A 12,413-nucleotide genomic window follows, 5' to 3' on the forward strand; every position below is an offset into this window, starting at 1 on the left:
CCCCCCCCCCCCCAAAAAAAAAAAAAAATGTGTAAAATGTCTAAGACTTTTGCACAGCAGTGTATGTCATGATGCATGTGCATCAACATATGAAATTAACAGAATAAGAGAAAAGCAAAAGGCAAACGTATGTTTATGTATTAATAAGGCATCCCTACATACAGTAAAAATGCAGCTTATGAATATGAAAATTCATTTTAACACAATGGTTATTAACACAGCACTATCCTGCACACATTAAATGCAGCAGCAGCTCTAGATTACTCTTGCGATCACAAGTCAGTTTTGAAAAGAATAAATAAACTGGTTGAGTTATCAGGTTACAAAACAGTACTGTATCAGTTTTGAATTGGTTGGCAGCTAATCGCTTTCAGTGCCAAAAAGGGGTACTTTTCAGCAAAGTTCCTGTTCTGTTAGCAGAGCACTTACAATGGGAACATTCAGTTTCGCTACTAGGGTGTTCCCTAATCCGAATTATTCTCTTAGGAGGTGTTCCTGTACGCGGAGACAACTGTATTACAGTTTCTTCACTTCATGCCCATTAGGGCCAGCACAGGTACAGCTCGGTAGTGCCAGCACTATTGGGAGACTTAAATAGTCCAACATGGTCTAAACATGACCGCTTTCTCTTTCTCTTTCCAGTTTTTATCAGGACAGGAATGGTACAGGCAACAGGCCTCTCGGGCTGTGAATCAGGCCATAGGCAGAGTCATCAGGCATCGACACGATTTTGGAGCAATATTTCTCTGTGATCACAGGTTTGCAGCACATTCAAGCTCTTCTTTCTTAAATGTTATTCTTGTCTATAATGCAGTTTCAGTTTTTGGGTGCTTACATCGTCCGATTGGCTGCTTTTTTTTATGATAAAGCATGTTGCCGACAGCTGCAAATTATTAGCTTCAACTTAACAGTCTTTAAGTGCCCTCCTACCCTGAAATGTTTAATCTTCAATTCTCCACGTACCAAAAACCCTCTGTGTAATGGGAATTGTATTCGTGGAGTTTGAAGAAGTTTGGTTTTTCTGAGAAGCAACTCTCACCCATTTACCAAGTATGATTTTAAATACTGCATACATTGCTTTTTTTTTTTTTTTTTTTTTTTTTAGGTTTATGAATAACGATGCTAGGTCACAGCTGCCATCATGGGTCCGTCCCTTTGTAAAAGTGTACGACAACTTTGGGCACATAATTCGTGATGTGTCCCAGTTTTTCAGAGTTGCTCAGAAAATTGTAAGTCGAACAGCATGAGATTACCGTACATACATATACATGTTTGTTTTAAACTGTTCTCTATAGTTAACTCTTTTTTTTCCCCCCCGGAACTATTGTTAATCTATTTTGCTAATATCCTTCTGTTAAGGGTTTTTACCAAGAATTCTTATTTTGGAACAAGGAAGTTCTAATTGATTGCACTGAATGCACAGTAACTCATCGGAATAAAAAAGACATGCACTTTCTGGAGGTGAAGTTGGGGAAATTGGGATGCAGAAAAAAGGACAATAAGCAAGACAAACTGGTGTAAGCTGTATGCAGTGTAAAAGTTGTATTCATAACAGCTGGTGCTCTTTGCTCACCAGATGCCACCCCCCAAGAGCAAGTTTTCAGCCTACTGTGGTGCAGTGTGTTCAGCTGAAGATGCATCCAGTGGCTGCTTGTCATCAGGTGGATCATTCTCATCTGATGGGAACTCCTTTGTGAGGAAAGCTAAGATGCTGGATTCCCACGTGCCAAGTCTTAAAAAGAGACGGATAGGTATGGGGAGAGCTGTGTTTGGAAATGGGATATTTTCACTTAATGCCTTATTTCTTTTTATACGTGTGTTACAATGTTGCTATGTTGACAAGTACCATAGTTACCTAACGTCATAACTTCTTGCAGTATTTTGTTTTGTGCACGCCCCCTCGCTTGTCTTGCAGATGGTGGTTTGCATTCCGATGGGGATGGTATGGCCAGTCTTTGTATCGAGTATGAAACTGATATAGATTCGGTGCGAAGGAAGCCAGTGGGTCTGTTGGATGCTCTGGAGCACAATGATAAAAAGCCAGGGCAAGAGGTGGAAAAACTTGTAGGGGAAGAAAAGGTAAAAAAACAACAGAATATCAGCCTCCATGACTAATTATGTTTGCTGTTGTGATTCATAATTATAGACCGTTAACCTATATCACTAAAGAATGCAGCACTAAGAAATGTTTGCATCAAACCAGGTTTGGTGTCATTAAACCAGTCTGATGACTTTTTAAAGGGATTCCTTCTTGTTTTTTTTAACCTTTCCTCTCTACTACAATATAATTATGTAGGGAGTTGTCTCAGTGCAGGAACTGAGAATGTAGAAAGCCTACATTCTCAACAGAACAAATAGAACCTCCCTTTTTCTCAACACTGACTTGAGGTTATAGTATCTCATAACATAAATAGACTCCAAATTTCCTTTGCGATCCCAGCATACCAATGAGCTGTAGTATTTGTATGCTGACCACATCGGTCCTCATTGCTGTTCTTCAATTGAGGGTGGGATGAGACAGAGGGCTAATATGTATTACCAACACCCTTTCCTATATAAAAGACACAAATGATGGCATTTAGACAACATGAATGCAGTTGGAATTGAAAACACATGAGTCAGGGTTACTAACAATGCATTTCCTGTTTCAAGAAAGCACAGCCGTTTAATGCTTTTAAAAGTAACATGACATACTAAATATTTAACATTACATTTAAAAGTGTTGACAAGTCTTAAAAAAAAAAAAAAAAAAGTTTCAGAGGATTAGTTGGAATTATGAGTTTCAGGTACAAAAAAAGGTTTCTTTTTTTTACTTTCACTTCTTGCTCATTCTTTGAATAAATTAAACAGTCAAGGATGTGTGAGCAGGTGGGTTAATTTTTATATATATATATATATATATATATATATATATATATATATATAGATATTATTATATAATTAATTCAGGTTTCATGTTGTAATTGTTTGTTTCTTCAATTGTTAAATAATTAACCGTGTAGACCAATAACGGCCAGAGACTAGTGTTATTCATTTGTGATTCAACAGTATAACCACCTGCTTGTTTCTTTCCTTGAAGGTCCTGTTTGCAAGGTCAATGTGCAGTGAGAAAGGGCATTGAGAGTTTGTGCATGTGTCACATTTACATTTTTAGTTTTAAAGTCAGTACTGCATGTCCAAGTCAGATTAACGTTTGCTATTGACTTTTCTTTCTGAAAGTTGTTCCACTTTTTGTGAATTTAGGTTGTGGTGACCAAACATTAAACAGGTGGTGAAGAATTACTGCAATAACCACTATTACCTATTTTTACTAAATATGCTATTCTCATACTTTTTCATCTTGCTGTCCACTTTTACGTTTTAATCTAACAACCAAAACCATTTTGCCTAAAGGCTTGTCGTCTATCAACATTGTCTCTGCAACATGACAAGCGCTTGGAAGATGAGCAGCGGGGGGTCAGAAAGAAAATTAAACTGGTCCATGATTGGGTATGTGCTTTCAACTGACTTCAACCAGGAGATTAAACAAAAATAAAGAAATGAAACATTTTAAGGCTGCAGTGACCAACACTAAAACAGGATGTTTTGCGTGTTTAGTACATTGAGTTCAAGACAGTGTTCTCCACATTATCAGAAAGGTGACAATGTCACCTTGGGTGTTCTCTTCTCTTTTGGGTCTTCTCTCAGATTTTATTCTGTTTTTTGTGTGTTTTTTTTAGAAGAAGAATGAAGTGCCAGCCTCTCAGCAGACCAAAGCAGAAAAGGCCAAGCTTTTCATGGCTGCAGTAAGGAAGTCGCTGAGCCAGGCGAATTCTGATCAGTTCACACAGGCAATGCAGAAATACAAGAAAACTGATGACTTTGAAGCGATGGTGGCTGACCTGACCACTCTCTTCACTGGAGATCCTAATAAGCATTACTTATTAAGAGGTAGGCTAATCGGGTTAACCATATTTAACATTGAGCTGAAGACTGTTATTATCATTATTATTTAGTAATTTACTAGACACTTTTATCCAAAGGAACTAAGAGACTTGGGGGTGAACTATGCATCACAACTGCTGCTGCAAAGTCACTTATAATAGGACCTCGGTTTTATGTCTCATCCGAAGGAGGAATCACAAGGAGGTTAAGTGACTTCTCAGGGTCACACACAGCGAGTCAGTGGCCGAGCTGGGATTGAACCTGGAACCTCCTAGTAACAAGCCCCTTTCTTTAACCACTGGATCACCAAGCAAAGAGTTACTAGTGGTAAAGAGGCTAACAACAGCATTTTTGTCATACATAATGAATGTTCTAGGTGTTTCCGGGGGGGGGGGGGAGTTCTTTATATTTTGGTTTTTATGATTTTATTCATGTGGCATGTACATTTCTTTTTAAACTGAAAAGTAGAAAGCGGTTTAATAGCGTACAGAGAAGCTTGTGGAGGGTGATATTTTTTTTTTTTTAAATATGGAGGTGGTTTAGATGAAAGACATTTCATCAGTGTGATTTTCGCTGACGGTAAATTAAGGAGGAAAGATAACAATGTTACATTAGCATAATTCTCAGAATAACAAGCATAAGGGGAATTCATTTGCAAGACACACATCCGGTATGCAAATGTAATTGAATTGCAATAAGACTAATGACCGATACAAAACGGCTGACGTTGTAGCAAGACGTAAATGCAAATGAACACCCGTTGAATGTCAGCCAGGAAAGTAATAAGAGTCATTTCAATTTGCATGTTCAAATGCAAAACATATGTTGTCATAGATTTTTTACCATTTTAGTTACGTAGGCCACCTTGCATAAAAAATCCTATTCAGTCATTTACTGTATAATGATGTGTAATATCCTCGGTGTCAGACTTTCACTAGATCTTGTTGCATGACAGGTCTGTCTAGAGCATATGTCTTCTGTTAGTTCAGTTAGCTGTTGTTCAATTATTTAAAGAAATGAAAGAGTATTTGTTTATGAATCAACTATTCTACACTGATAAAGAAGCCACACTGAACAAAGAACATTCTTTTAAGTAGCTTGTGGGATCAATTAATAGAACCCCATGACGCCTGAGTCCCAAACCAAATTTTCTGGGAAATGTGGCGGTCTGGCTCTGTTGCAAGATGCATTAGTAAGAACAAGCATAATGTGACTTCTATATTTACTTGTTTTACTTTTTATTCTCATAGATTTTTATCAGTTTGTTCGGCCTCATCACAAAAAGCAGTTTCATGAGGCCTGTTGTGAACTGACTGGGGAGGGATGTGGCTATAAACCTGAACACTCTTTGTCCAAGGAGGAGAAGGAGAAATTAATGCAAACAGCAGGTAAGTACTGCACATCCTCCCACTGAGGGTATGTATAATAGAAGGCACCCGACTAGAGAAAGTGGATGTCTACATTTACTTAAATATGTCTAGTTGTGTTCCTACCTATTTCAGGGTGCTCTCCCTGCCACAAACTGATTCAAAAAAAGGTATTAATAAAGACAGTAGTTACTTGGTAAGAGGGGTTGAAAAGAACTTAGTGAAAATGAGTTCCACAGCCTCCTCTGGTCCCTGCATGTGTTTTCAATGCTGGGCTATTAAAGGGGAAGTCTCATTCAGATTATTTTACCCCCTTTTTAATTCTTGCAAACATTTGCACAGCCCCTAATGAGTCCCCTTGCTTTCTTCACACTATCCTACTGGAATATGATGTCGTAGGTCAGTCAAGAGTTCTCCTCTTATTACATGCATATGGTTGATTTGAAAAGCCTAGGCACAGCAAAAACATTAAAATCATATTCTGGGCTAAATATTGGTTTTGTCACAGATCAAGCGTCCTCACAGAAATAACAAATCTCTGCTGGATTTCCTGTGCAGCCTTCCCAGTTTCCTCCACACTACAACATGCTTTTGTATGCATTGCATTAGCTAAAGGGCACAAGACAGGTGCATTGCAGCATTCAGGACTTGCAACTACCTGTGACTTGTAGAAGTGAAATCTGAGCTTGCCTGTAAATGTGTCATTGATCTAAAAATAACTGAATGAGACTTCCCTTTGAACATGTTATCTGTCAACTTACAGTGCCACCTTTTGATTACACTCCTTTTTTGCTATTCAGTGCAAATCATAAGTTAGGTAAGTGTGGGGATTTGTGTATGGAAAATTCATAAGTGTCCTAAGTCAAATTTAGTATGTGCATAGATGTATACAGGTTGGTGAGCAGACCATGACATAAAGCAGGGTTTGCTCTATTTTTATTTATTTATTTATTTATTTATTTAAACCTGTAAGAATTAATGGCGTAATTACTGTGACTTTGAGGACCCTAATTATTCAGATGGTTTCAGAAAAGATAGACATACAACAAAACAAGATTAGGAGAAGTAAACAGTCAACAGCTATAAAAAAAAAAATCTAGTTTTTAGTGCTTGTTAAAAAAGCAAACCATGTAGCAAAAGAAGACGAATTGTTATGAAACTTTGAGCTTTCTTTCACTTATTATTTTTGAGCACATCTATCTTTCTGGTTTAAAATGAAATGTTTAATTTGGATGTTGTGAACAAAAGTTTGGGTAAAATGAAACAGACTTGTGGCATGTCAGCATAGCTTAGCTTATAGGTATTATCTCATGTAGGTTAATTAATCATACTAAATATTCCCACATATGAATTTATAGCTCCATAAATCTTAGTTTAGGTAAATTACTCGCAGGTTTGAAAATGTGATTATTTTGTATAAATAATACATTTAAAACTTAATTTTATTTCTGGCAGTTCCTTGTGATTTTAACATGTTTTAAATTTGTATGAAGGGCGTTTCCCATTGAGGTAACCACATTGCTAATTACCTGAGGTATATTACTATAGATATTGAAAAGATCTGTGCCTGCTAAAATCATTTTTGGTGCCACTGTATTGTGTGTGAGAACATGTAAAATGAATGTTTTATCGTTTCTTTCATTGTTACCGGGGAAATAAATGTACTGGCAGAAAAAAAAACAAAGATGGAAATACCTACTGCCTCTGCGAATACATTCATTTCTTCAGCAAGTTCATCCTCGCAGTTAAACACAAGTCAGCAACTAAACAAGGGAGGCTCCCACCTCAACACTGAAAGCTTAACCAAAGGTGAGTCGCGCAATTTCAAATGAATTCTGGTATTGGCAAAGTTACTTTTTCATCATGGCTCACTGGCATACTCTTGTCAAGCTCCTGGGTGAAGAGAGGCAATTGTCTTGACTGGGAGTACACACACTGATCTGCACTTCTCATAGTCTGTGGGGAGTTGAGGTGATCAGGGAATATAATTGGACTTTCCAAATTGAAGGAAATATTGGTAATACTTTAGACTATGTAGCAGTTCATATGAGTAAGGGTAGGACTACTGCTACTGAAATAATGTTGGTATGCAGTATAAATAAAAGTGGAATTCATTATGAATTCATTTTGCAATACTGTTATTGTTATAAAGTCTCAGACAACAAGTTATAAAATAAAAGATGAATAGCCATTTACATTTAGTTTTTTTTTTTTCTGTGCACAGCCAATATTGTATACTCTGGTTAGAATTGATCTTTTATTAATATATTAAAAGCTTATGGGTGCCATTGCTATGAGGTGCAAATTGCTGTGCTCTTGTCAAGTTAAAGGACCATAGTAAGCTCAGTGTAGTTGGCATTTGCACTTGTGCAAGTGAATTTAGAGCATTACAAAAAAAAAATTAAATAAGAATCAGATAAGATTGAATTTAAATATTAATGAGTTCTCAACCTATTTTCCACTCTGGCCAGTACCTGTGGCAATAAACATGTGCATTATGTAAATTCTGACATTCACAGAGTGACGTGCCATGCTGCAAGTTCATATTCAAGTTCCAATCGACAACAGCAAACGTTTTTACAACTTTTTAACAAGTAAACCTTTTAGAATAGACTTAAAGTTCATATTTTTAAACAAATGGCAGCATGTATTGATTGTACAGTGTATAAGAAATAATATGCGGTGATAAGAAATAAACTGTTTTGAACTCAACAATAGTTCAATACAGATCTACAACATTGGGTTAAATAGAAAACTGTACAGTCTTAGGTCTCATTTATTTTACATGGACACAATTAAAGATTAGTTATTTATATAAGACATTTTTCCCAGTGTCTTTACAATACCAGAATATGAATAAGAAGACGTAATCAGGATTTCAAAAGTTAGCCAAACTTCTGCAATCTTCAGTATTTTTCTTCTCTAATACAGTTCTGTTAAAAATATAGAACTGTAAATGAATGACTGCAAATATTTACCTACATCTGCCCTTCAATACAAATACTAGTATGTATAATGTGTTCTGGGGTTGCAAATGATTGTGATTATTCAATTATAAATGATTGCAATTATTATTCTAATCTTTCAGTGGAATCCCACTTGACAGTTCAGTTGGTTCCCAAGGAGAGGAAGATGTCTGCACCACAGAAGCTACGTCTTGATGTGTACCTTGAGGATGTGAAAAGGGCTTTGGGCCCCACCAAGTACAATCAGTTCTACGTGGCAATACAGGCATATAAAAGGACAGATAATTACGACAACATGGTTTCTGAAACTGTAGCCCTTTTCACAGAAAAACCAGAGGACTTTCAGTTATTAAGAAGTAAGTGTTAAATATTCTCAACAAATATTCCAGTGTATAGTAAATGAGTTAGGTACCATAATAATGAGTGGGTTGGTTATCTGTCTAGAATCTTGGTAGCCAGTATATTTCAGTTGTACAGGTAATTCTTTTTCTGTCCTTTGAAAGTCATGTTGGTGTAGGGCTTTTTCTGTTTCCTTCGCAGACTGGCTGAAATCATCTAACACTAAAAAAAAAAATAACAAGTTTCAATCGTGTGTGTGTGTGTAGTTGCTGAAATAATAAGTATTTGTGGAAAGTAACAATTACAAATTTCTCTGAGTTATGGCATCAATGATCTGTAGAATTCTGTGACAGAAACCTTGTTTTGAAGACGGCGTTGAGCATTAAAGCCTTGTTCAATTAATCTAAATGTGCTGGATCGAAGCTCTGTCATTTAAAGTTTTAGAAACAAGCCCTTTGCTGTGCTAGTGGTTTTTTTTTTTTTTTTTTTTTTTTTTTTTTTTTTTTTTTTTTTTTTTTTTTTTCTTTAAAAGTGTTAATACTGGGAATGCCCCTATATCAGTAAATGTTTCAAGATAAACTGTCGATTTAAAATAAGGTCCTTAATGTGAGTAAAAGCTTCATCAAGTCAAATTTTATTTAGGAAAAGGGGATGCAGTCTTAGAATGCAGAAAAAAAGATTGTTTTATACTGGGATCCTCATATACTATATATGCATGGTCACTGTTTGGATAATGTTGGTCATAAAGCACAACCATTGTCTTGGTGTTAATTCTTCAGTGTACACCACTTCTGTGACCTACAGGGTCTACGTTTTCTGGTTTCTGGGGTAAACTGGGTGTGTCAGTTCACAATTGTGTAACATTGTTGTCTTATTTCAGGGTTTTCCATGTTTGTTCGTCCATACCACAAGCAACAGTTTATTCAGATGTCTAAAGAGTTGACAGGAACAGCGGAGGAGACTCGACAGGATCAAAAGGACGGAAGACCATCTTGCCAAGATAACAGCAGCGCACACCCTGGAACAAGCCGTGATCAGTCAGGTAACAAAAATATAGGGGTTACGCTAATACAAAAATTAGGACTTGTTATTCAAATTGGAGCCAGGTTAGGACACTTTATTTATTTGGCCATTTTATTTGCTTTATCTTTATATGTTAAATGTTAAACTAAATTTATATCAAGGAAAGCATACCCAGGATAATGTGACCAGTGTTGCATCATTGATGTTAATCACTTTGCAAACACGCAGTAGAAATGCAGGTTTGAAATAGACTATGTTTGTCATGTGTGTCATCTACTTAGCAATAAAGATCTATGACTGATAAATTATTCTATTTTTGTTATGACAATATTTGCAATAATTCAACATTTGAATAACCATTGTTTGATCAAGTATTTTGGGGGAAGTAAGGGTTATTTTGGGGGAAGTAAGGGTTACTTATTTATCTATCTTTCTCGTTTCAGTAGTTTCGAAGACAGGTGAAGCTGTCAAAGCACAAAGCAACATCTTGTCGTTCTTTTTGAAAGGTGACAACACTAAATGAGGATCTGAAAACCGGCTCACAGAATGGAACAAACAGCACCCAAGCACGCATCAGGAATTAAGTGTCATCTCCCCAGGGTGTCAGTTCTGAACTGGAGAACAATTACACTTGAAAATAACTCTCTTGGATAGCTACTGTAATAGGTCCTGAGAAATGCAGCACACTAACAAGTAGAATGTACGTAATGTTTATCTGTGACCGCTTTCAGTCCCATACAACACCACTAATGAGCACCATGACTTGTATACTTTTGCCATTGTTTTGAAGTAATGTGCATCCATATACGCTACTGGATGGTGCCTTAAAAATTGTATCAAGTGGTTCCCAATCTACTGTATATCAGTATTTTAGCCATTCAGCTATCCTTCCCCTCGTCACAGTACCTGTAACCTACTATCACAGTGTGGGGAATAACCAATGTCTGCACACATTTGAATTCCACTTGAAGGAGCTGCTCCAAAGGTATCAGAAATTAGACCCATAGGCAGAAGGCATGCATGTGATCAAGAACTTGAAGGGCCCCTAAATAGTTTCATCCCAACTGATTGAGTAGTTCACACGCTCTGGACAAGGGGTGGCCAACCCTGTCCTAGAGACCCACAGGGTCTTCTGGTTTTCGTTCAACCTGCGTTCTCAATTACTTCATTAAACCAATTTATTTTCTTAATTGATCAACACTTACTTTTTCTCTAGGTCTTTAGCCATTGGCCATTGATGATTTAAACGCAGGTGTCTCCAATCCTGGTTCTGGAGGGTCGGTGTCCCTACTGGTTTTTGTTCTAACTGTGTCCTAAATGACTCAATTGGATCAATTATTACCAATTATTGTTCTAATTGAGTAATTTAGGGCAGGGTTGGAACAAAAACCAGGAGGGACATCGCTCCTCCAGGACCAGAATTGGACACCACTGATTGATTTAAAGATACCGAGAAATGTGTGTGAATATCCCCATTTGGATAGGACTCAGGAATTGCCCTGAATGTTACCAGGAGAATGTATAGCCAGTGGTTGTCACTGTAAATCAGAATTTGTTCTCAATTCACTGTTCTGGAAATGTATGTACCAGTGTGTACAGTTTTGTAAAGAGGAAAAAAAGTTGTTGCATTTTCTTGAATTTTATCTTTTAATAAAATATTGCTTAAGTTTAAATTCAGTTGTATTATTTTACTTAATTGCCTAATTGTTTAGAGTGTAATTTTATGAATGTAAATTGTGAATTCAGCTGTCTTGTCTTAGTGTTATTTTCTATATTGCATGCTGTATTTGACCACTCTATTAGTTTTGCTGTGAATTGCCTTCTGTTCTGGGGCCAGGGAGAGGTAGAAGCAGGAAGTAGAACAACTGGGAAATCAGAAGGGGAAGTCTTTTTTTTATTATTATTATTTTGTTACTGTCATGTGTTATTGATCTTTTTGTTATAATTTTTAGATTGAGTTGGTTGAAGTTTGGAAATCATGAAAAAGTGCTGGACATCATGAAAAAACGCTGCCAATCACTAATTGCAGACAAATTCCACTTGGGCATCACTCTATGCTGGCAGTATCGCTGTGGCCAAAGTTCAAGCAACTATGGATATTTAACAAACCAAGAGGTGAATATATCTATAGAAGAACTAGGGGTGAGGTGGCAAGGATTACTGCAGCAGCAGAAACTGGGAATGATCACAACAGAACTCAGGAATGTGCTGTGCCAGCAGTAGATTCCAATCCAAGAGCAGATCGAACAGGCTCAGGCTGTGCATCTCCGCTTGAATTTAGTCTGTGGGAAGATGTGGATGTGGGAGAACAGGCAGCAGACGAAGTCTCGACATACATAGAACAGAAAGTTGCCCTGAGTGATGACAGATATTCTGTCATTTTGGAGAACACATGAAAAACAATTTGCTCTGATGTCCAAGCTGGCTGTGTTCTAGCATCAAATGTTGCTTTTCAGTCAGCTTTTAGCATTGCTAGTCGTACGCTGGAGATTCACTGCACATCTTTAGGAACATCATTCGTCAACAGTTTATTATTTTTGAACAACAATATTAAGTGAAAGGCAAGTGAGTAGTTTTACAGCTTTAAAGTTGGGAAAAGATAGGGAAGATGTTGCCGTACTGTACTAGGTGTATCATGTTACAAATGTTACTTTAATCTTTAACTTAAATTGCATTTGCACCTTTGTGGATTGTGTACAGTTTTCTTAAATAGCACATTTTAGTAGCATGTTCTTGTGTGTTTTACAAAACCCAAATGCTACCTCTGTTCCGTTTGCACATTTGTTTGTAATAA

The 12,413-nt window shown here is 36.9% G+C and overlaps 1 protein-coding gene across 4 annotated transcripts in view; it reads left to right on the plus strand.

The window, feature by feature from the left end:
- Positions 1–12,413, plus strand: part of LOC121298037 (regulator of telomere elongation helicase 1-like) — a 37,663-nt gene extending 25,250 nt beyond the window's left edge. Inside the window, exons 24-35 of one of the 4 annotated variants that reach the window (XR_005947258.1) lie at positions 643–758; positions 1,106–1,229; positions 1,577–1,751; positions 1,916–2,079; positions 3,394–3,489; positions 3,720–3,930; positions 5,175–5,312; positions 6,963–7,100; positions 8,380–8,613; positions 9,477–9,638; positions 10,063–10,319; positions 11,572–12,413. Coding sequence is in view for 3 of the 4 variants with exons in the window: in XM_041224774.1 (XP_041080708.1) it covers positions 643–758; positions 1,106–1,229; positions 1,577–1,751; positions 1,916–2,079; positions 3,394–3,489; positions 3,720–3,930; positions 5,175–5,312; positions 6,963–7,100; positions 8,380–8,613; positions 9,477–9,638; positions 10,063–10,142 (1,638 nt within the window). In the remaining variant the exon portion in view is untranslated. The other 3 variants (XM_041224775.1, XM_041224774.1, XM_041224776.1) reach the window with 3 other exon arrangements.

This window comes from Polyodon spathula, chromosome 23 (genome assembly GCF_017654505.1).
Source record: "Polyodon spathula isolate WHYD16114869_AA chromosome 23, ASM1765450v1, whole genome shotgun sequence".
Lineage (NCBI taxonomy): Eukaryota > Metazoa > Chordata > Actinopteri > Acipenseriformes > Polyodontidae > Polyodon > Polyodon spathula.